Here is a 22,647-nt window from a genome sequence, read left to right on the forward strand (position 1 = left end):
AAAACATACTGAGCACCTTCTGTCCTCTAGACTGTGCTACTGAAATATCCCTTCCCTCTAAAAGAACCCAGGGCTCCTTGGAGAAATGTCTGATTCTGGGTCAGAAGCAGGTGATGCAAACAATGTATCTGGTATGCCTTGGCAGACCAAAGAGCAGGGAAGCTATGTTTAAAAGGCTCAGAAGCCAACATGAAGAGGCTCCCACTGACCAAAGATGGAATAATTTGAACACATATAAAGAATTAAAATGTTTCTGACTTAGGTTTTAAAAAGAAGAAAAATGTAAAATAAGAAAAAAAAGAATTAAAATGCAGCGATTGAAACACATGCGTAAACCCATAAATTTGTAATGATACTAAAACAACAGCAACAGTAACAAAAAAACTCACTGGCTATCTTAGAGGATCTTAGGAAACTAATTTACTATATTGACGGGTGATAAATAAACGTGGGGGAAAAAAATCAAGCAATTTTCTACATTTCTATATGAATTCTATCACTGAGTAAGCATATATAGTTGAGAGGAAGTTTCTCTTTATAGAAATTCCTGGCTAATAAATGAAGAAGGAATGACAGATTCAGAATAACACTACTTGGTAATCCCTAAAGAATTAATGGATTTAGGTATTAAACATCAAAAGCTGCTAACATCACCAAAAGACAGACAGACATATCAGACATTATGTTCCTCCATTATGAAAGAGTATTGAAAAAATAAAACTTGAACCTAGTCATGCTTCTAGATCTACTAATTTACAGAAGTTATAGAAGAGAGAGAAATGTGTCAAAAACACCTGGGGAATGTAAACAGCAAAATCCAGACTAAGGGAAACACCATAGGACAAATAATAAACCAGCTTCTTCAACAAATAACTTGCAAGGGGAAGAAAAAAAGAGAGAGAAAGAATGAGGCAGGTGAGATGAAGAAGGAACCCACAGATTAAAGGAGACTAAAGAGCCATCATCCCATCCATTGCCATATGTTGACTGTATGTGGATCCTAATTAAATGAACGGTAATAAAAGAAAACCATGACATTGAAGAGATGATTATAAATTTAAATATCAGATACTTGATGATATTAAAGAATTATATTAATTTTTTAGGCAAGACAGTGGCATTGTTATTCTTTTAAAAAATAATTTTCTTGGCCAGGTGCAGTGGCTCATGCCTGTAATCCTAGCACTCTGGGAGGCTGAGGCGGGAGGATCGCTTGAGCTCAGGAGTTGGAGACCAACCTGAGCAAGAGTGAGATCCCATCTCTACTAAAAATAGTAAAAGTTAGCCAGGTGTGGTAGTGCACACCTGTAGTCCCAGCTACTCGGGAGGCTGAGGCAAGAGGATCTCTTGAGCCAAGTTTGAGGTTGCTGTGAGTTAGGCTTTGACGCCACGGCACTCTAGCCCTGGTGACAGAGTGAGACTCTCTCTCCAAAAAAAAAAAAAAAATACATACACAAATAAAAATAATTTTTTTTAGAAATCATACTGAAATATTTATGGGTGAAATGATATGACTGGAATTTTGCTTCAAAATAATCCAAGAAGGGGAAAGCGGGAAAAGATATAGATGAAACAAGATTGGCATGAGTCAAAGTATTGAAGCTGCACGGTGGGTACATGGGGATTAATTATATCATTCTCTCTAAATATTTTTGACATTTTCCACAACACAAAGTTTTTAAAAAGTGATGGGAATAAAGTTGGACAGGGTGTCCCAAGTACAGAGGGTCTGGAAGACAAGCTGAGGGGCTTAACCTGGACTTCTGGTATTCAAGAAGGGAGGCCTTACCTTGTAGAGAACCTGCCAGTCGCTGACCTTGGTGTGGGATAACTTCATGCGTTTCAAAATCAGCTACAGTCAGACAAGGTGACAGCCACTGTTTTCCCTCCCCCACTGTAATGCCCCTCAGAAACCCAGTTTGGTGTCTAATATGGGCCCCTCAACCTCCTCCCCCACGTCCCTGCCCCCAACCCTGGGCTCACAGGCACGTTCTTGATGTGACCAAGCAGCCGATGCAGCATCTGAGCCATGTCCAGATTCTGGGGCAGCAGAAAAAACTGAATGACGTCCAGACGGGAATTGAGTTCCCCTAGGTCCTGAGTGGGACGTGTGAACCACAGCCTGGAAGTGAGAGTTGAGGTGGGGGGACTAGAAATTACGTCTGTCCTCGTCATTGTCTTGATCTCAATTAGCCAAATGTGTGTTTTCAGGTCCCTGGGGATTGTGGCAATATGTATCCGTGACATGCTACAGGAATGTAGTGACAAATGCTGTGTCCTATCCATGCGGGTGTGTTTATGTGTATCCACTGTAAATCTCTGGATGAGAACGTGACTGTGTCTGCATGTCACGGTTTTGATGGATAAGACCATGTGTCATTCCATGTGGGTATGTGGCGGAGCTTGTCGATATTTTAGAGTGAGAGCAGTGTGTTGAGGTATTTGTGTGCCAGCACTGCAGCTCTCTCTCTGGCTGAGTAGGACAGGGTGAGTCAGTATGAGTTTGTATGTCTGTATTTAGCTGTGCAAATGTCTGTATTAGCTGTGAAAGCTGGTTAATAACACAGACATTCACCTTTTTGTGCCCTTCCTGTGAAAGTATGTAACTGTGCCATGTGGAATGATACGCCTTTAGTTCATAATAATGGTCATCTCTGCAGAGAAAAAAGAAGGATGGGGGACATTTAAGGAGCTTCAACATCTTATTCCAAAATTGGCTGGTGGATATTCAGAGGTTTATATTATCTTTTTGCATGTTGGAGGTATTTCCTAATAAATTAAAATACATGAGTATACAGAAATAATGTCTCATCTGTGTTTGTCCAATTCTGGGTGTCCCTGTCTCCCTATGGCTATGAAGAATGTGAGACTCTACGAGGACTTGTGAACCCACAGATTCTCTTCTACATAAAAGCAAGCAGCCATTTTATATAAAAGCCAACGTGTGCCAGGCGTGGTGGTTCATGCCTGTAATCCCAGCACTCTGGGAGGCTGAGGTGGGGAGGATCACTTGAGACCAGGAGTTCGAGATCAGCCTGGGCAATAGCGAGAACCCATCTCTACAAAAAGTAAAAAAAAAAAAAAAAAAAAAAATCAGCTGGGCATTGTGGATCACCCCTGTGGTCCCAGCTACTTGGGAGGCTGAATGAAGCAGGAGGATCGCTTGAGCCAGGAGTTTGAGGTTGCAGTGAGCTATGATGATGCCACTGCACTCTAGGCCCTGGCAACAGAGCAAGACCTTGTCTCAAAAAAAAAAAAAAAAAAAAAAAGCCAGTGTGTCAAGACACTAGGGCCAGAGAATTTGTATCTTACATTGTAGTCTATGGCCAGTTACTCAGGGTTAGAATACCCCAGATTAGAGTGAAGCAGAGCACGCATATGGCTTCAGGGTGGGTTTTAGGTACCTGTGCTCCTTGGCCATTGAGGGCTTCAGCCACAGCAGTGCAGACCAGACTGTGAATACCCATCCCCAGCTGGGAAAGCACATAAGCCTCACTAAGCAGACTTTCTTGTGAAACACCTAGGTATCTCTGACTCAAGACCTGCTAGTGCCAGGAGAGACCTTAGTCAAGCCAAACTCCCTAATTTTACAGCTGAGGAAATGAGGCCATTAGAGGATAAGCAACTTATTGAAAGTCATCTGCTAGTGAAAGTTACAGCTGAGTCTCAAACTCAGGTCTTCAGAATGCTAGGACAGTGCTCTTTAGCACATACTGTGACATTCAGTTACCTTCTTCGTACCCTGTCCGGCTTTAGGCAAGTTAGGTCCTTACTTCATCATTCAGGTTATATGATTCCATGCCTTCTTGGATCCCATCTAGGGAATCTGCCCTCTTCCCCCGCCTTTAATCCAGCTCTCTTCACTGAGAATTCCTTCCCTCCATCTCTGGTTGAGATTAGAGATCTATACCGGAGGCACTAGACAATGTGTGGGTAATTAAATTACCCCACCAATTACCTGGAGATGACCTCAGAGATTATCCTAAATTAATCCGTAAAAGATACACATTGCAGGGCAGGTGAAGTCGGGGATTGTGTACCTGTAGGCTAGCAAAGGTTTCCACTCTGAGTTTTTAGAGATGATGTGACCCACATGCTTGCGTTCACGTACTGTGTTCACTCACTGAGCGCTATGTGCAAGGCCATGTGTCAGGCACTGAGGTAACAGGAACGGCCACCAGACAGAGTGCACAGCTACGGAGCCAAGCAGATTCACTGACTTCTAATTCTAACCTGATGTGACAGTGCAACTAGAAAAACCTAAACAAGCACTATGTGAGCACAAGGAAGGTGCACATTGATCTCCTTAAAGGTACATGTGAAAGCTTCACCAAAAAGGTCATAGTTGGGTAGCACCTTAAAGAGGATATAAGATTTTGACAGGTGAACAGGCATATGACTTTCCAGAGGGAACAGCATAAACACAGGCCTCATGTGTTTCCATGATGGCAAGTGGCCCTAAATGACTGGAATATACAGTGGATCCAGTAGGAAAGGACTTAAAAGGGGCTTGGGAACGTGAGCCTAGAAATTAAAATCGGGGTGAATGGGAGAGACCCTGAACACCATACTGCTAAAGATGCTACTCTTCATCCTAAAGGTAATGGAAAATCCTCCTGAGGTTTATGTTATTTTGTTTGTTTCTACTTAAGGCATTTAAAAGTGGACTGATATGCTTAAATCTCTATTTTGGAATGACACATATTTTAGAATGAAGGATGAATTAGAAAAAGAAGAGATTTGAGGCAGAGAGACCAATTTGCAGGCAAATGCAATGCTCCAGGTTAGATGATGATAGCCAGAATTAGAGCAGTGGAAAGAGAGAAAAGGATGGCTGGGAGAGACATTTCAGGATGGAATCAGTAGGCCTTAGTGAATAACTGAATGCGGGAGTTGAGGGAGAAGCATCAATTCAAGGTTCATAGCTTGAGAAGCTGTACTGCCAGCAATGCTATTAACCTGAAAAGGGAACGCAGGAAGAGGAACATGTCTGGTGGGTATCAATCAGTCTGGATGCTCTGAGTTTGAGCAGCCTGTGAAAAGCGCAGGTGAAAATGATACACAATTAATATGCCACATATGGAGTCTGAAACTAGAGACACAAATCCGAGAGTCATTAGGGAAATCTGAAGTGCATTTTTTATAATAAAAGATACTACTCTGAGTTATAGTAGCATTTTACAGTTGTGTTTCTGCTGCTTTGTGTGTGCAAGTCTGTGTATCATCAGTAGGTATATGTGTATCTGTGCTGACAACAAAAAATGAGAATAATACTAGCTACCACATGGGGCTGTTGTAAGGATTAAATGCATTTAGCCAGTGCTCAGTAAAGGGTGGTTGCTTTACTACTACTCAATGGGGTGGTGTGTGTGAGAATCTGTATACTGCTCTTAGTAGGCATCAGTATGTAGTATGTACATGGAACTCATCATTAGCGTGTAGCATGCATGTGAGACCCACTCACCTGAGCAGCTTCTCTCCCCACTTACAGCGGCATCTGTTGAGGATTCCTGTGGGGGGAGGGTAGAGGCAGGGAATGGAACACGTGTATGTGTCTAAACTGAGGCATCTAGGTCAGAGGTGCTGGTATTGGGCAGGCTGGCCTGGGGGGCCCAGATATAGGACACAATGGTAGCTAAAGCTGGTGCCTGGCCACAAATCTGAGCCAGGATTACTGTACATGGATTTGGGGGAGGGATGGACACTCATAGGAAAAATACACAAAGCAGGCCTAGTTAAAACTCACAAAGAGCTCAACACACTTACGTAAAACTCGGACACAACTCCCTGAGATACTTGGAGCGATGTCCCTGATATACCTTAAAGCCAGACAACTGATAAAGACTATGCAAATCAAACACAGGCAGTTACGCAGTTGCATAGCTCTCCTCTATATGTAGGGCCCCCCAAAGTCCCTAACAGGTGCTCAAGTAGTAGAAACATTCATACAAACCCAGGAAAGGAACACAGAATTGGTAAAGGAACACCTGATATGCAAACAACCTGTATAGCTACGGAGTGCGGGGAGATGCTCAAGCTCAGAGAGGGTACAAAGAGGATAAGAAAGCTGGGTTGGAGTGGAAGGAAGTGACATCTGGCGATGGGAGAGAAGTGGCAAGAGAAGGGCTGGGACACACGTTTGGAGCCAACTGCTTTTCTGGCAGGTTTCTGTAGTGTGAGATGAGGAATGGGGCACACCTACCAAAGAGGCTGAGCCCCTCCTTTAGTCCACTGGCCACTTTGTACACCGAGGGGTGAAACTCACTCTTAAAAATCTGTAGAACACTGTCAGGGAGAAATGGAGTAGTTCAGGGTAATCCGGATTTTTCAAGGGAATGGGAATTGAGGACTGAGAAAATGGGATGGAGTTGGGGATATCCTCCTGAGATCAAGTCTTCACGTAAGGTTTGTCCCTCACTTTTCTGTGCCTCAGTTTCTCCCTTTAGAAAAGGAAGGTGATACCTTTGTGTTTTTCTTCCTCTTCACCCCCCCTCCCCTTTCTTCAGGGAGAGAGATCTTAATAGCCCCAGGATTAGGGAAATTAGAGCCTCATTCGGATTATTAGAGCTTTAAACTTAATCCTTCTCCCTCCCCAGAAGTGGCAGCCTGCCTCCACCTCCTTACCTGTAAGTGTCTTGATCTATGCTCACCAGATGGGTCCTGAAGACAGAAAACCAGCAGGAAGGTGGTTGGGGTATGAGGGGTCTGAGTTAATTCCAAAGCTCCACCTCCTTGCCCCACTCCCTGAATATTGCCCCAATCTTCTCCCCAGAGCTCCACATTCTCTCAGGTTCTCCTGTGTGTCCTAGAGCACTTTGCCGACTGGGTCACTGCCCACCTCCCTCCTACCCTGACCTTACTTTGACTGAGGTTAGGGTGAATCACCTACAACACAAATTTCTTAAAGCCCAGGATGGGAACGCTGACATTATAGTCTTCCAGTTCAACTCCAATTCTTCTTCGACCAAGGAACTTGAGCAGCCCTCCAAGTGCTCGAACCTGGGAGGGAATCAGCAGTGGAGTTGGGGTAAATCCTAATGTCCTGGGGGCTGCACAACACCAGGGAAAATGGTTATTTTCCAGGGCTGGGCCAGTTCCCCCGAGAACTCAACCCTAGACCTAAGGTTTTTGTACATTTCTCCAACCTGCCCCCTCCCAGCCCTTATCCCCCAGGACCCATCTCACTGTGAGGAGGCTGTCAAAAGGAATAATGGAGGAGAGGAAGAGAACTTTCTCAGTGGCTGTCATGGAGTCTGGGATGAAGGTGTAGTTTCCAGAAAGGAGGCGCTGCTTGCTTATCTCCAGACCTATTTGGGGAAGGCAAGAGGAGGGAAAGGTCTTATAGTCCAATTTTTTCATCCCATTTTAAGAACAGGACAATAGAAGCAAGAGAGATAATGTAACTTGCTCAAGCTCACACTGGCAGTTAATGGAAAGCTGAAGCAAGAATCAAATTTTCAGATTCTTAGTCTAATTCTCTTTTTAGTCTACATATAATATAAAGATATTTGGCTGAGAGCACAATCTGAAAAAGATATATGGTTCAGGGGAGTAAGATATCTGTCTGGAATTGAGGATTTTGGTCGAAAAAATTGTATTAATAGAGGAACTAATAACACTAATGCTTCAACATCTAATTAAATAAAACATTCCCTGTCTTTATTGTAAACCTGGAAAGGCTATGAAAGTGCCTTATGGATCATCGTGGTCACTGAGGCAGTGCTTTTTTTTTGGTGATATATGGCTTTGCCTTAATGGGGAAAATTCCAACCATCAAACCTGTCCAAAAAGTATCACCATTCCCTCTTAGGGGAGGCCCCCATCCCTAGACATGCCTAAGCAGAGGCTTCACAATAAGCTGCATATTATTGAAGGGTAGGGAGCAGAAGAGATCTTGGGGAGACGGGGCATGGAAAGAACAAAGGCTTAGGATGAGATAAGGCTGAGGGAAGATTTCTAATGATGGGGGTGGAGTTAGGAGAAAAAGTTGGGACACTGGGATGGGTGATTGTGCAAAGCAAAAGGAAAGAGATACCAAAATCCACACTTGGCAAAAATATGATTTCAGGTCTCTTAGGCTCTCTGTGCTCCTGGGAGGCTGTGGGGGAGGCAAAGAAAGCACCATTATTCTGTACATCTCAGTCCTTCTTTCTCTGTCCGCCCCTCCCTCTCACCCAATTCTAGCCTCTTGTAATATTCCATACATTAGTTCTTCTCCATTTTCCCTCTCTCCCTTCCCCAGTCCTTACCAAGCTTCCCCAGAAACTGAGTCATATTCTCATCCTGTTTGGCACTTGTAACAACGGACTGGGGATTGATTTCATCCAGAACTTAGAAGGAGAACAGAGACCAAGTGAGTTAAAGGATCTTTATGTTTGTCTAAGAGAGAACCCATAACCCTCCTCTTGCTACCCCTTTCCCCCTCTACTTACTTCCTCCCTCTAAGGATAGGGAGTGTTTTGCACAATGGAAACATAGGTAGGAGTTATGAATGAGATTTATAAAAGTTGGCCAGGTGTGGTGGCACACGCCTGTAGTCCCAGCTACTCTGGAGACTGAGGTGGGAGGATCGCTTAAGCCCAAGAATTCGAGGCACCTCCCTCCCTCTCTTGCTTCCTCTTTTCACCATATGATCTCTGCACATGCTATCTCCCCTTCTACCATGAGTGGAAGCAGCCTGAGACCTTCACTAGGTGCAGATGCTCAATCTTGAACTTTCCAGCCATTCAGAATTGTGAGCCAAATAAATCCTTTTTTTTTTTTTTGAGACAGAGTCTCACTGTGTTGCCCGGGCTACAGTGCCATGGCGTCATCCTAGCTCACAGCAACCTCAAACTCCTGGGCTCAAGCGATCCTCCTGCCTCAGCCTCCTGAGTAGCTGGGATTACAGGCATGCGCCACCATGCCTGGCTAATTTTTTTTTTCTATATATTTTTAGTTGTCCAATTAATTTCTTTCTAATTTTAGTAGAGACGGGGTCTCGCTCTTGCTCAGGCTGGTTTCGAACTCCTGAGCTCAAACAATCCGCCCGCCTCGGCCTCCCAGAGAGCTAGGATTACAGGCATGAGCCACCGCGCCCGGCCCAAATAAATCTTATTTCTTTATAAATTACCAGCCTCAGGTATTCCTTTATAACAACACAAAATGCACTAAGACAGTCAGGTAAGGACATATGTATGAAACATACTTCCAACCCCAGAGAGAGTAGGAGAATTCATGGCTCTGTCCTCACCTCTCTGGAGAAGCTTGAGGCTCTCGTGGTCTGGGGCATCTGGCATGAAGTGGATGGTGGAGTCACTAGTGTCATAGTAGGCAATGCCCAAGTATCCTGAATTCCATAGCACACACAAATGGATCTGTCCAGCGAGGAAGAAAGAAAACTAATATTTGAATCATTCGTAAGTGTAGGCTATTGTCATCCTTATTTCATGTTAACCTTTCTCCCCCTCATTTTGTTGTCTTTATTTGCACAGTTGTCACCATCTGATCATTGGCAGGTGAATTTGTACTGTGCAGAGATCAGGCAAAGGTATTCTAATGAGTAGGAGCAACCCGAGGAAGTCCACACATCCAGGGTCAGGCCACGGGAAGTTTTGGTAGTGTCATTTACTACATTATAGTAAATGTGGAAAGGGACATTAATGGAAGATTGTGAAAGACCTTAAATATCAAACTTTTGTTCTGTGAATGGTGGAGAATAGTGACAACCAAATGCACTACATCATTTGTGTGTGTAAATGCTAATCATTGTATCAAACCTCTGGGACAGGCATCATCACCCCCACTTAGTAAATGTGAAACAGACGCTCAGCAGAGCTAAGAGACTTGCCTAGCTCTTCCCAACCCCCTTTTATTCTAACATTTGTGTCAACTCCCTGCTCTCCCGATTGGAGCTCCTGCGCCCCCAGAGACCTCAGCCAGCTCCTCCTCCTCGGCGTCGTCCTCCTGCTCTGCCTCCCTGGGGCCGGGCAGTGGGGTGGGGCCCGGGCTGGGGAAGCTGGCGGAGGCCGCCCCAGGCCCCGGTCCCTGCGGCGTCCTGCCTGGGGTCCCTCCTAAGGAGGCCATGAGGCTCTGCGGATGCAGAAAGAGAAGGCGGTTCAGAAGCGACATTTCACCCACGAGGAGGCTGGCGTAGGGTTGCGCGCAGAAATGCAAGTCCACTGAGACCTGCGAGAGGGCGAGGCGCAGGGCTGAGAGTGGCGTGGAGAGCTGTGGTGACAGGGATGGGGGCATTTTGAGGAGACACTTCTCAGTTACTTCACTGAAGTACAGACTGTGGGAAACTCCACGTGCCCCACCCTCATTTCTGTCACGCAGAGGTATTTTGGAAGGAGATCGTCTGAGGGCCCCGTGGGCGAGCTGTGCACGTCCAACCTCATTGCCTCTGGCAATCACGTCCCATGACCACGGCCTGACGCTCTGGACTCCCTCCTCCCCCAGTTGTCGCCAACTCGCGACGTTTTCCCGCCTTTTCTGTCACCTGGGTCGCGACGTAAGCCAGATCACCCCACTGACCAACCGCCACGAGCGCGCAGGCGAGGTGCGCACGCACACGCCCCGCCCTCCTAGCCGCTGTCCGTCGGAGATACCCGGATCCAGCCTAGAGATCCGACAGGGCGAGAGGGAGGAGTGAACTGCAGTGACTGAAAAGTCTGGACAGTGATTGGCCTATTCTCATTCAGGGCGGGGCCAGAACGTTCAAACTTCCCGCCCTCCATTGTTGCTTAGCAGCCGGGCCTCTGGCCTCACAGTTTCTGGGCTTTCATTGGCTCAGCGGGGAGCGGGCGAGAAGGTCTGGAGCCGAACTACAGTCCCAGCCCCGGGAAGGGGTCTGGGGGCGTGGAGGGTGGGTATGGGGAGGAGGCCGACATTAAAGGGCCAGAGGCACTATTTTTTTTCTGGAGAGTGGAGATAAGCAACATTAATTCAACCCATGCCAACAACGCTAAGTTAATATTTGTACCCTCTGAGTTAATATTTATAAAAAGCTTAGAACAGTGCCTGGCAAAGAGCTACGTGAGTGTTTTAAATAAACAAGCGGAAATAATCGGGACTCCCGTCTCAACTATACTTTGCCTGTTTCCTGGGTGCAGGGCATGACCACTCCCACAAAGGTATTACAGCGCCTAATGTATTATCCGGGCTGCTCAAGCGGAGGTGGAAGCATTTGAATTACACCAAATTCTGGCAGAGAGAAATAGATCTGATCAGAACACCACCTACTATTGGGACATGCCCATATCCCTATATACACATACACAGTCCTAAGGACAGAGCGGTATCATGCATACATTCAGAGACTATTTATTTAGTGCCTACTCTGGGCCAGGGGATAGATTTAAAGCGGTGGACATAATGAAGTCTCTGCTCCATAAAGCTTATTAGTGTGTATATGTGTGTGTTGGGGGTGGCGGGGCGGGGGGGAGATTGTGAGGGAGAAAGAAAGAAACAAATAAATACTTTTCTAAAGTCCCCTAAAATGCACCTTCCTCCCCAGCTTTGTTCTCAGTACCGTGAGATGAGGAGATTCCTCCTTCCCAAGAGGTTAGGACAGACGGTGGGACTGAGATTTCCTGGCTGTGCTGACCAATGATTGGAAAATTCCCTCTAGGGAGAAAGGTGGCAGAGCAGAGTTGAGGGCTGGGTTAATGGTTACCCCTGGCAAATTGTTGAGCAATGGAACTATGGAAACCTGGAGAAGGTTGGTGACAACTCTGGGGAGTGTCAGAGAGGGACACACCTTCCAATCTAGGGTGTGAAGAGATTAGGGACTGGTTTACCAAGCCCAGGAAGGGGAGGGAGTGGAAAGAGAAGTCTAGGGAAGGAAAGGGGAGATACTGAAATAGGAAAAAAACAGGGACAAAGAGATGAGGAGGGAGAGAAACCTCTGATACAAGACTTGGGGGTGCAGCCCTAGCCTCAGATCCAAGAGGCATTGCTGGATGGTTCCAGGAGAGGGTAGTGTTGCCTGTCACCTGGGAAGTTAAAGCAAGATACCCTGGGGGTAGCCATGCCAGCCAGCCAAAGTCAATATTGATGATCAGGACAGCTGTAGCTATAAAGCTGTAGGAGAGAAAAGAGAGGCAGGGGAGAGGCTGCCAAACCTGTTTATGTCTCAAACTAGCCCCATTGACCTGAGGCTTCTCTCAGAGGGGTGATCTTTGTGGGGCAGATACCCTCTAGTTGACACTGACCAGTTGGAACAGGAGAGGACCCTGGGAAGTGGAGCTGCTTTGATCCCCTCCCCTCAGTAGGAAGGGGTCCTGTGTGAAGATTTTGAGGGTCACCATGGACAGGATTCGCACATGCACTCATGGAATCATTCTATATCCTTATAGGTTGTTACAGTTCAAGGGAGCAAACACCAAATATATTCCCTCTGTCTGGAGAGAAACGGGCCTTCCCTCAGGCAGGAGAAAACCCGAAGAAGAAGCACTAGAGGAAATCACCAACTGCTGGTTTTCAGCTGCACATCACATCACTCCACCCCGCTCCTCCCCCAAGTCTCTCTCTTTCTTTAAGTTTCAAGCCCTGTTTTGTTTCTATGTCCTTGCACTCCGCATGGTTTTCTGGAATCGTAGGTCTTATTTTGGACACAGGGTGATGAAGAGGCAAGAGAAGAATATCTCTGTCATTTGGGAGACATATTCTGCTGCTGTTTTTCAGCAGGTCATAAAGTGCTTTAACAGCACCTCCAAAATCAGGGTTACTGGGGAGGGAGAGAGCTACTCTTCCTCTCTCCACCCTACTTATTTATGTATGTGTCCCCAAGGACTCCACTCAAACTATTTTGTCTGATCTTTGCTTTATCCCCATGATAGGACCAGCTACCAACCCCCTCACCCCCCCACATACCCCAAGATCAGTGCAGCTCTATCCTAGAGCCTCCATAACCCCACCCTCTGCCCCATCTCCAAGGCAACCTGTCAGTGAGAAGAGGGCAAGGGGCACAGGAAGGGGCCCCCATGGGGATGGGGAGGAGCAGAAGTGGAAGCACAAAGTGACCAGCTATAGGGCTTTCCTGGCAAGGAAGCCTCAGCTTCCTGTTTCCCTAGCACAAGACCTGCTAGTCTCCCTTCCCATCCCCAACTTTACCTATCACAACTTCCTATCCCCAATCCCAGCCTTCCACTTCCAAGTTCTTCTTCCAGACCACAGTCCTAGCAACCCAGAATTTGGACTGGAGTCAGGAGGGAATAGAGAAGCATTAAACGACCACCATTCCATTCCAAAACCACATTTCTGGATCTTCATGGGCTTGCCCAAGCTGTTAGTGTCAAGGTTCTTATATGAGGATGGAGTGGGGTTGTTCTCTGATTAATGAAGCAGGGAAACTGAGGCAGAAAAAACTCTTGTGTTCAAGAGAGGTGGGAGAAACAAAGAGGTTCTCAGGACTCCCTCCCCTTAACACCCCCATCTCGATCCTCCGGGAGACCTGAGGACTTTCCCTCCGGACCCACTCCCTACATCGTCCAACCCCGCCCCCCTCCAATTCCCCACCCCAGGTTCAGGGCGGGGCTGGTTGGTGAGTCAGCGGCTCCCTGCTCCAGCCCGCCTGGGGACAGAGCTTGACGAGCCGGGCGTCGGCGCGCTGGGCTGGTGGGGAGGCCGTGTCTAGAGCAAGTGGGTCTGATTGGGCTTGTGTTGCGCTGAAGGAACAGCCCTAGGTCTGGGGGAGAGAATTCCTGACTCTGAGACCCGCCTTCCTCGGCCCCAGCCCCTCCCAGTTCCCCCAGCGACAGCCACTTCCTGGTCCTCAACGCAACCATGGCTGAAGAACAACCGCAGGTCGAATTGTTCGTGAAGGTAAGAACACCTTCTCTCTCCTCGGCCATCCGAATTCCTGGAAGCCAGCCCCAGCCTTAACTCCTCAATCCCTTCCCTCCTTGACCCGCACCCCCAATCCCACGTGCAATCTTTGGGGTGGGACGGAAGGGGGAGAAAATTAACTTGTAAGCAGGGAATGAGAGTTTTAGAATTAGCCCAGAAAAGTTTGTAAAAGTGCAAATTTCTAGCAGCCTAAAGGAAAGGAAGATAGAGAAAAAGGAGAGATTCTAGGAGTGAGACTGGGGTGGGGTGGAGGGCGAGACGACGGAAGGACAGGGAGAGAAAGGGGCAGCGGGAGCCCAGCGGGGCTTGGGAGGGACAGAGGGAAACAGCAGTTAGAGCGTGTGGCCCTAGGAGAAGATCGGAAGATGAGGGGCGTAGTCGGGGAGAGGTGTGTGTGTGTGTGTGTGTGTGTGTGTGTGTGTGTGTGTGTGTGTGTGTGTGTGTGGCAGGGGCGGTTTCAAGGAAGAGGGTGTGTTGAAGGAGGCTTGAGAGTGAGGCAAGTACGCTGGGAAGAATTGGTGGGGTGGAAGGAAAGAGAGGGGAGAGTGGGAGTGGAGTTCGGGAAGCAGGCTGGAAAGTGATCCGGTGATAACGAACGTCCCCAGAAATCGAGAGAAAGGGAGGCGGCAAGGAGATGGGAGTTTCGCAGTAGCTACCACGAGGATAGGTGGGAGAGAAATCAGGAGAGCTGGGGTAGGGCACTCAGGATTTGGGAGTTGTAGAAGCAGGAGAAGATTCGCCCGACTCTCTCCTCTCTCTGTGGGTGTGGATGAGGAGAGGTGGTCCCGTGGCATTTAGGGATCAAAACCGCAGGCGGCCGCCTTCTCTGTGTCTGCCCGGCTCTTCCCCATTCCGGCGGCCGCTGCGCTCCCCACCAGCGCTGCCCTCTTTCCCGGTCTTGGGACCTCATCTCTGTGCCCCTCCCTCCCGTTTCGGTGTTCTCTCCTCCGTCGTCGCGTCTCCCTGTTGCACGTTCTCCCTTCCCTCTGCTTTCCTGCTCCTTTCTCTCCACTCCCCCACTTTTGTACATCTCATCTTTGTGTGTTCCTGCGTGTCTCTGCCGCTCCTTTCTGCTCAGGTCTCAGGCAGCCCTTCCCTCTTCCCGGGCCCAGTGAAGTCCACCTCGCTTGGGTCCGCCCCCTTAGGTGTGGTCCCACCTCACTCTCACACTCGCCTCCGGGGCTATTTTTACTCCTGGGGGAGGCTTTGCCGCAGAGAATCCAGCCTGGGTCCTGTGTGGGGAGGATTATCTGCAGTCAGAGGACTTGTGCTGGGACACCCCAGCAGTAGGGGTGGGTGGTTAGCTGCCCAGGCCTCAGCCTCACAGGTCCCTGCCCCCACTTCCTTGCCAGGAAGGAAGCTGCTGAGGCCGGAGACATAGAGAGATGAATCACCCTCGGCTTAGGGGGAGGTGTCCCTTGGGGGAATGAGGTCACCACTTGCTAATTAGAGGGCAGCCCCCTTCTGCAAGGCCCTCCACATCTCTAGGGTGATGCTTGGGACCCCTTGACTCAACTCCCCACTCAGCCAAATCCCACCCCACTTCTCCTGTCCTCAGACTCTACTCCATTCAGGAACCCAGGAGTCCAGGCCTCTAGCCTACAACTCTGGCCCCACCAAAGTCCCATACCATTTCCTCTCTGGAGTACAGAGATCCATCCAAGATCCATCCCCGTTGCCTACCTCCCACCTGTCCTCATTCTCTGGGAAACCAGAAGCCTGCCTTTGCAGAAAATTTTCCCACTGACCTACCCCAGTTTGATGTAGGCCCAAGAATGGGGAAGCCAGTTCTGGGGGGAGCTTTTAGTGGAGGACAGTGTATGTGTCATGACTAGGCAGCAAACAGCTGGTCTGGGAGTAGCAATGTAGAGGATGGCTTGGGGATGTGTGGGGTACACTGGGCCTAATCTTGCAGTGGGGGTTGCTTTTCAGGCTGGCAGTGACGGGGCCAAGATTGGGAACTGCCCCTTCTCCCAGAGACTGTTTATGGTGCTCTGGCTCAAAGGAGTCACCTTCAACGTCACCACCGTTGACACCAAGAGGTGGGTTCACTTCTGTCCCTCTGAACACCCCTTGTGTACATACATGTGCATACACACTCACCAACCCTAGTCCTTCTGTCTTGAACCTTTTCCCCCCCTCCTTCTGGAGTCCCTTTCTCTTCCCTCATCCCTTCATCCCCCGGTTCTGGTTCTCACTGACCCCTTTTTCCTGTCCTGATGCCTGGGCCCTTCTCCAGGCGGACTGAGACAGTGCAGAAACTGTGCCCAGGAGGGCAGCTCCCATTCCTGCTGTATGGCACTGAAGTACACACAGACACCAACAAGATTGAGGAATTTCTGGAGGCAGTGCTGTGCCCTCCCAGGTATAGAGACACTCGGAAAGGGGAGGGGGGACCTGGGAGACTCTGGGAAACAGGTTGAAGAAATGGAAAACAGATGGCGATGGGGCTGGGGCAGGGGAGCTAGCTGAGCCTTCTCCCAGTGAGATATTTTACCTTGTTTTTCCCATTGGCTTTCAGGTACCCCAAGTTGGCAGCTCTGAACCCTGAGTCCAACACAGCTGGACTGGACATATTTGCCAAATTTTCTGCCTACATCAAGAATTCAAACCCAGCACTCAATGATAGTGAGTCTTGGGGGTCAAAGGCCTGGGTCCTTGGAGGAAAAGAGAAGCCTCAGGGCTTGGAGGTGCTAGGGGCACCTGGAAGTTCAGATATCAGGGAGATGGAGTAGATGTTGGTAAACCTCTCCCAGTCCCTCCATTTTTGCTTTACTGCTATATTTCCCTGCATTCTCACTGGCTGAGACTTTTAAGCCTCTCTCATTTGTCCTCTAGCCTCTTCTGCCCCGTTGGGGACATTAGTTGGCTGCTGGCCTATTTTCTGGCAGAATAGGGTTATGCTTAAAAACAATGACTAGATCCAGACCACCTGAGTACAAACCCAACTATCTGTGTGACTCTGAGCAATCATTTAACCTCTCTGTAAATCCAGTTCTGGATCTGTAAAATGAGGATAACAATGCCTATTTCATGGGTTGATATGAGAATTAAATAGAGTTTTGTTTTTAAATGTAAAGTGCTTAGAATAACACATAGAAAACTAACTACATTAATGTTAGCTATTATTATTTTGGATTGGCCATTAGTATCCACCCCATATGATGCTTTCTGGACTATGTCGATCTCCTGAAGTTCTAACCAATTTCCTCTCCTGCACAGATCTGGAGAAGGGGCTCCTGAAAGCCCTGAAAGTTTTAGACAATTACTTGACATCCCCCCTCCCAAAAGAAGTGGATGAAACCAGTGCTGAAGATGAGGGCATCTCTCAGAGGAAGTTTCTGGATGGCAACGAGCTCACCCTGGCCGACTGCAACCTGTTGCCAAAACTCCACATAGTACAGGTGTGTGGTCATTGTGGAAGGAGAGGATGGCCACTGGGATGGCTCTTTAAGGAGCTCCCCCAAGGGCTTCCCATGACAACCACTCCAAAGGTGGCTTCTTTCTTAGGGTGATTTCCATAGATTGCTACTAATGGAAGACCCCACCCCAGTCCTTACAGTCCTTGCTGGCAAGACCACTGTTTGAGAGAATTACATTCCACAATAGAAGCCATCGGTACTAACAGACTGGCTGAGAGTAACACACCCCAGTATTACTTTGAAGAATGCTCCTCCTATCTCTGTATCACTGCCAAATCCCCAGATTAGACAGAGCAGGCTTTTCCTAAAGTCAAAGCTTTAATTCTCTTTATAGCTTCAGTCTTCACTTCCTCTTGTGAAAGTGAAATGCTGGTTCTCATGTTTTTGTCATAGCCTCAAATCTATGGTTTAGTTTGTGCAACATGGGCCCAATGTCAGTCTGCCACATGACTGTGTAATCCAGCCTTCTTGTCCAGGCATTCAAGAACCTCCACCATCTGGCTTCTCTTCCTACTGATTCTTATCTCCCACGTGAATCGTCTCTCTCAAGTCCTCAAGGTCTTGTAACATCTTCAGCCCTCCTCTTCACTTAGTGAAATCCTGGCCATTAATAACCAGCCCCCTTCCAGACCACCTCATTCCATGGACAGGCAACTATATACACTAGGCATTGAAAGACACAAAGATGTATGGTGATTGGTACTTGCCTCAATGAGTTGTAATCTAACTGAGAAGATACAACGTTCACATGAAAGTTTAACAAGGACACATGACTAAAAATCAAATGAAAAATAGAGACAAAAGTCACTGTGGAAATTCAAGAGGAGAATTTTATGGTATGTGAATTAATATCAATTTTTTAAAAAAAAAATCAAGAGGAAAAAAGTAGCGCCATGGAATGAGGTGGTCTGGAAGAGGGCTGGTTATTAATGGCCAGGATTTCACTAAGTGAAGAGGAAGGCTGAAGATGTTACAAGACACTGAGGATTGGAGAAAGATGATTCATGTGGGAGGTAAGTATGGCCGGCAGAGAAGCCAGATGATGGAGGTTCTTGAATGCCTGGACAAGAAGGCTGGTTTAATCACGTAGGCCTTGGGAGAAAGGAAAGACCAGCAGCATGACAGTAGCTTCCCTGGGCTAACATGTTTGTGCCTCTCCTCTCCCCACCCCAGGTGGTGTGTAAGAAGTACCGGGGATTCACCATCCCTGAGGCATTCCGGGGAGTGCATCGATACTTGAGGAATGCCTATTCTCGGGAAGAATTCGCCTCCACCTGTCCAGATGATGAGGAGATCGAGCTGGCCTGTGAGCAAGTGGCCAAGGCCCTCAAATAAGCTCCTCCTGGAGCTCTCAGCCCCCTCCGTTTTCTCCACAGAGGCTCTGGGTAGTTTCCACATTGCTACCCAATGGACACACTCCAAAATGGCCAGTGGGCAGGGAGCCCTGGCGCACTTGTGCAGGGCTGGGGTGGGGGGAGGGGATGAGGGAAAGGGATGGGGGCCTGGGTGAGATTTTTATTGTGGGGTGGGGTGGGTAGGACAACCTATTTCAGTAATAAAATACAGAATAAAAATCTAGTGTTTTTACACAAAGGTGGCTTGAAATGAGGGTGACACCAGATGAGGAGTGGATCAGTGATCTTGAGCTCAGTGCAGAAGCCAGGAATTAAGGCGGACATTTGTGGTGGGGCTGCGATTTTTAGTGCCGGTCCACCGTAGCGCTGTCCTGTGATCCATGTCGCATTTGCAGCCCCGCCGCAAGGGCCGGCCAAATCTGGGTGGGCCTGGGCAGCGTTCGCGGGGCGGGCGGTGCTGACTTCTGGCAAGGGGGGCACAGTCTGGGTGGAATGGGTGCGGCATAGCTGGGCGGAATGGGTGTGGCCTCCAGAAGCCCCGCCCCGTCCCGCTTAGACAATGCCCCGGAGCAGCCAGACCGTCGCGCCCCCGCCCCATCGTAGTACATGAGCTCGCCTACCCGAGGACCCCCTAAAATTTGGAGCTCCCAGTTCCCGAGGCTTGAAGACTGGGACTCCCTTCCCCATCAACTCTGTCCTCAGGGGGTGGGACCCCAGCCGAGATCACAGCGCGACAGGAGTGGGGGTGGCAGCTGGAGGTGAGTCTGGGGTGGGGGGTGTCCCCCGGACCGTATGGGGGCCGGAGTTTGGGGGTGCTGGGACCATACCCGCACCAGACAGAGAGTGCGGGGAACCAGCATGTGGGCGCGGAGCTGGCGGGATGGACTTTGGGGGAAGATGGACTGGGGGACCGGGTCCTGGAGCCTGGAGTGCCCCGGAACCACGCCCACTGTTTCCCCGCCCCTTGCATTTCGTTTTAGACCTCTCCCAGTCCTCCGGGACTAAGTCTGGTTTATACTGGGTCGTGCTAAGGGCAACGTGACGGGCCGGGGTGGAGAGAGGATGCTTAACTCCTTAGGCTCTAATTCCTCCCCCCACCCCTCTCTCCCCGCCTCATTCGGGCATCCGGGACTTCCATCCCCCAGGCCCTGGCTCTCTCCCCAGCTTTCTCCGCCTGTCCCATAGCCCCTGTGGGTCCCGAGCCGGACTTAAGGTCCCTACACCAGCGAGCAGCCGAGGGTTAAGGGGGCGGGGCCGCTGCATTTTTGGGGAGTGAGCGCATCCTAGCGGTTGCCAAGAGGGGCGCCGGTCAGGGACCTCACCAAGCCCCCGAGTCGGGGCAACAGGTGTTTTGGAGATTAGGGATCCCAGCCTTGTTCCTCGGACTCCTCTTAAAGAAGCAGACTCGAGAGGGTGCGGGGTAGAGTGAGGTCGACAGTAGAGGAAGGTCGGGAGGGGGTGGGGCGGAGTGGGAGGGGCGCTCAGAGATGGCGGGAGGAAGACCTGGGCGCTCCTAACCTCCCCGCACACCCTTCTCTGCATGTCTTTCTCTGCCTCCCCCCTTTTCTGTTCCTTCTCCCAGACAGGTGAAGTAAAAAGAGAGAAAACTAAGAAATCAGCGCGGCCGGAGGGGGCGTCTGTGTGGATGGGATGGGGACGCCGGGGGAGGGGCTGGGCCGCTGCTCCCATGCTCTGATCCGGGGGGTCCCGGAGAGCCTGGCGTCGGGGGAAGGTGCGGGGGCTGGCCTTCCGGCTCTGGACTTGGCCAAAGCTCAAAGAGAGCACGGGGTGCTGGGGGGTAAACTGAGGCAGCGACTGGGGCTGCAGTTGCTAGAACTGCCTCCTGAGGAGTCCCTGCCACTGGGACCACTGCTTGGTGACACGGCTGTGATCCAAGGGGACACCGCCCTAATCACGCGGCCCTGGAGCCCGGCTCGCAGGCCAGAGGTGAGCGCCAAGCAAGGGTGTGGTAGGGGAAAGGGTGGGAGGAGCTGATGTCTGGGGTTTGGGGGAAGAATTAAGAGTGTAGTGTCTCAGCCCCGCGCCCTCTTCTCCTGCCCTAAGGTTGATGGAGTCCGCAAGGCCCTCCAGGACCTGGGGCTCCGAATTGTGGAGATAGGAGACGAGAACGCGACGCTGGATGGCACTGACGTTCTCTTCACCGGTGAGGCTGGGGTGCCGGCACCCCTGGGTCTTGGCACAGGGAAGCAGAGTTTGGGAGACTGGGTCGTCTCCGGCCTTGTTTCCAACTCCGCCCTCAAACCTCCGCCGCCTCCTGGACTCAGGCCGGGAGTTTTTCGTAGGCCTCTCCAAGTGGACCAATCACCGAGGAGCGGAGATCGTGGCGGACACGTTCCGGGTGAGGAGAGGGACCAGCCTTGGGAGGAAACGGGTCGGAAGGGCCTGAGAGCCCGCTGGGGAGGGAGAGGCTGAGCGCAGCCTATGCTTGAGGGTATCTATCCCCTCGCCCTTCCCTCGCCCCTGAATACCTTCCCTTGCTCTCCCAAGGACTTTGCCGTCTCTACTGTGCCAGTCTCGGGCCCCTCCCATCTACGCGGCCTCTGCGGCATGGGGGGACCCCGCACTGTTGTGGCGGGCAGCAGCGACGCTGCTCAAAAGGCAGTCAGGGTGAGGAGGGGCGGGGCTGGGGGAGGGGCGGGGCCAAACGAAAGCGGGCGTGGCTCTGGCCGGGGAGGCGGGGAGCTGGGAGGCTCAGGGAATTAGCCCCATCCCTGCCCTCACCTGGCTTTCCCTCTAGTGGTCAGAACACACAAGTAAATAAGAAGTTACAACAGCGGGACAGGGAGCTGGGAGACTGCAGAACAGGGGTGATTAACTTGCTCCTCCGCAGTTTCAAGAAATTCCCCAGAAGTGATCTAAGCTGTGACTCTAAGTATGGATAGGACAGGCAGGTGGGGGCTGGAGAAGGGAAGAAGAGAGTTGCAGGTGAAAAGAACTGCATGTGAGTCCAAGTTGGAAATTAGCAAAGGTAACTGAAGTGCTTAGAACAGTGTCTGACACATAGTAAGTCTATGTGCTTGCTGTCATTATGCCACAAATGTAACTCTATCCCCAGCCCTTAGTGGTGGTAGGGAGGCAGGCAGACTCAATTGTTGAGAAACTGAGACTTGAATGCTTCCTCTTTTCTCTTCCCCAGGCAATGGCAGTGCTGACAGATCACCCATATGCCTCCCTGACCCTGCCAGATGACGCAGCTGCTGACTGTCTCTTTCTTCGTCCTGGGTTGCCTGGTGTGCCCCCTTTCCTCCTGCACCGTGGAGGTGGGGACCTGCCCAACAGCCAGGAGGTGAGGGAGGGTAGGAGCTCCACCACCAACAACCGGAGAAAGGAGTTTCAGGCTTTCCTGGTGGGAGGAAGGAGGGGTCTCTTTTCTAGAAGCCTGTGTGAGGCCCCGGGGGCGGCAGGGGGTGGGGGGCTGGCTCTGGCCTCAACGTCTTACTCCCCTCTCCCCATTCCATGTCCTCCCTGCAGGCACTGCAGAAGCTCTCTGATGTCACGCTGGTACCTGTGTCCTGCTCAGAACTGGAGAAGGCCGGTGCCGGGCTCAGCTCTCTCTGCTTGGTGCTCAGCACACGCCCCCACAGCTGAGGGCCTGTCCTTGGGGTAGGGCAGCACAGGAAGCAGAAGAGGGAGGAGGGTTAGATAGAGGATGTTGAGTAGGGCAGTAGTGGGGAAAGGGCCTCAAGATGGGGGAGGGCAGAGTGTGGGGAAAAGGATAGGGGCCACTGGGCGAGTCTTCTCTCTCAGAACCAATAAAATGGAATTGAACTTTTAGACTGGGCTGTGGCTGGTGTCTTACTGGGGCATAGGGATGGGGCGGGGCTGAAACCCGAGGTTGGGGACAGTTCAGGGAAGGTCTCTTTCATGCAGAAACCTTGCATTATGCATTTGCTGACTCATTGCCCTACCATGTAATAGGTGCTTGGGCACAAGATAGAAAAAACAGAATTTCTACTGTGGCAAATGTGTCCAGGGCAGAGAAGAGAGTGTGTGGATGGATCACTCACTGAGTTTATCTA

The 22,647-nt window shown here is 50.0% G+C and overlaps 3 protein-coding genes across 5 annotated transcripts in view; 2 read left to right on the forward strand and 1 right to left on the reverse strand.

Annotated features, from left to right (window-relative positions):
* MSH5 (mutS homolog 5) overlaps positions 1–10,492 on the reverse strand; it is an 18,297-nt gene extending 7,805 nt beyond the window's left edge. Inside the window, exons 1-12 of one of the 2 annotated variants that reach the window (XM_012653697.1) lie at positions 10,314–10,492; positions 9,913–10,071; positions 9,233–9,356; positions 8,250–8,330; positions 8,036–8,098; positions 7,186–7,307; positions 6,890–6,999; positions 6,625–6,660; positions 6,203–6,285; positions 5,465–5,510; positions 1,984–2,122; positions 1,790–1,852 (exon numbers count right to left, since the gene is read on the reverse strand). In XM_012653697.1, coding sequence (XP_012509151.1) covers positions 1,790–1,852; positions 1,984–2,122; positions 5,465–5,510; positions 6,203–6,285; positions 6,625–6,660; positions 6,890–6,999; positions 7,186–7,307; positions 8,036–8,098; positions 8,250–8,330; positions 9,233–9,356; positions 9,913–10,071; positions 10,314–10,379 — 1,092 coding nt within the window. In that variant the 5' untranslated portion in view covers positions 10,380–10,492. Of the gene's footprint in view, positions 1–1,789; positions 1,853–1,983; positions 2,123–5,464; positions 5,511–6,202; positions 6,286–6,624; positions 6,661–6,889; positions 7,000–7,185; positions 7,308–8,035; positions 8,099–8,249; positions 8,331–9,232; positions 9,357–9,912; positions 10,072–10,313 lie in introns of those variants that run through there. The other variant, XM_012653700.1, reaches the window with a different exon arrangement.
* A 3,010-nt stretch (positions 10,493–13,502) lies between these two features.
* On the forward strand, positions 13,503–18,840 carry CLIC1 (chloride intracellular channel 1). Its single transcript, XM_012653702.1, has 6 exons — positions 13,503–13,806; positions 15,763–15,872; positions 16,070–16,195; positions 16,352–16,458; positions 17,053–17,234; positions 18,426–18,840. The coding sequence occupies exons 1-6, from the start codon at positions 13,768–13,770 to the stop codon at positions 18,585–18,587; spliced, it is 726 nt and encodes a 241-aa protein (XP_012509156.1). The 5' UTR covers positions 13,503–13,767; the 3' UTR covers positions 18,588–18,840.
* Positions 18,841–19,152: 312 nt separating this feature from the next.
* Positions 19,153–22,402, forward strand: DDAH2 (dimethylarginine dimethylaminohydrolase 2). 2 transcript variants are annotated; one of them, XM_012653703.1, is made up of 6 exons: positions 19,153–20,554; positions 20,672–20,771; positions 20,893–20,966; positions 21,116–21,235; positions 21,765–21,914; positions 22,100–22,402. In XM_012653703.1, the coding sequence occupies exons 1-6, from the start codon at positions 20,258–20,260 to the stop codon at positions 22,214–22,216; spliced, it is 858 nt and encodes a 285-aa protein (XP_012509157.1). In that variant the 5' UTR covers positions 19,153–20,257; the 3' UTR covers positions 22,217–22,402. The 2 variants fall into 2 exon arrangements, with proteins under 2 accessions (XP_012509157.1, XP_012509158.1); XM_012653704.1 differs by lacking the exon at positions 21,116–21,235 and having other exon boundaries at positions 20,113–20,554.
* The last annotated feature ends 245 nt before the right edge of the window (positions 22,403–22,647 follow it).

Source organism: Propithecus coquereli, unplaced genomic scaffold (assembly GCF_000956105.1).
Source record: "Propithecus coquereli isolate 6110/MARCELLA unplaced genomic scaffold, Pcoq_1.0 Scaffold426, whole genome shotgun sequence".
Taxonomy (NCBI): Eukaryota; Metazoa; Chordata; class Mammalia; order Primates; family Indriidae; genus Propithecus; species Propithecus coquereli.

Coding starts and splice junctions, on each gene's coding strand:
- CLIC1 (XM_012653702.1), top strand. CDS start 13,768: ATGGCTGAAGAACAACCGCAGGTCGAATTGTTCGTGAAG. Junction 16,196..16,351: donor GCAGTGCTGTGCCCTCCCAG/GTATAGAGACAC, acceptor ATTGGCTTTCAG/GTACCCCAAGTTGGCAGCTC. Junction 17,235..18,425: donor CAAAACTCCACATAGTACAG/GTGTGTGGTCAT, acceptor TCCCCACCCCAG/GTGGTGTGTAAGAAGTACCG.
- DDAH2 (XM_012653703.1), top strand. CDS start 20,258: ATGGGGACGCCGGGGGAGGGGCTGGGCCGCTGCTCCCATGCTCTGATC. Junction 20,967..21,115: donor TCGTGGCGGACACGTTCCGG/GTGAGGAGAGGG, acceptor TGCTCTCCCAAG/GACTTTGCCGTCTCTACTGT. Junction 21,915..22,099: donor ACCTGCCCAACAGCCAGGAG/GTGAGGGAGGGT, acceptor TCCTCCCTGCAG/GCACTGCAGAAGCTCTCTGA.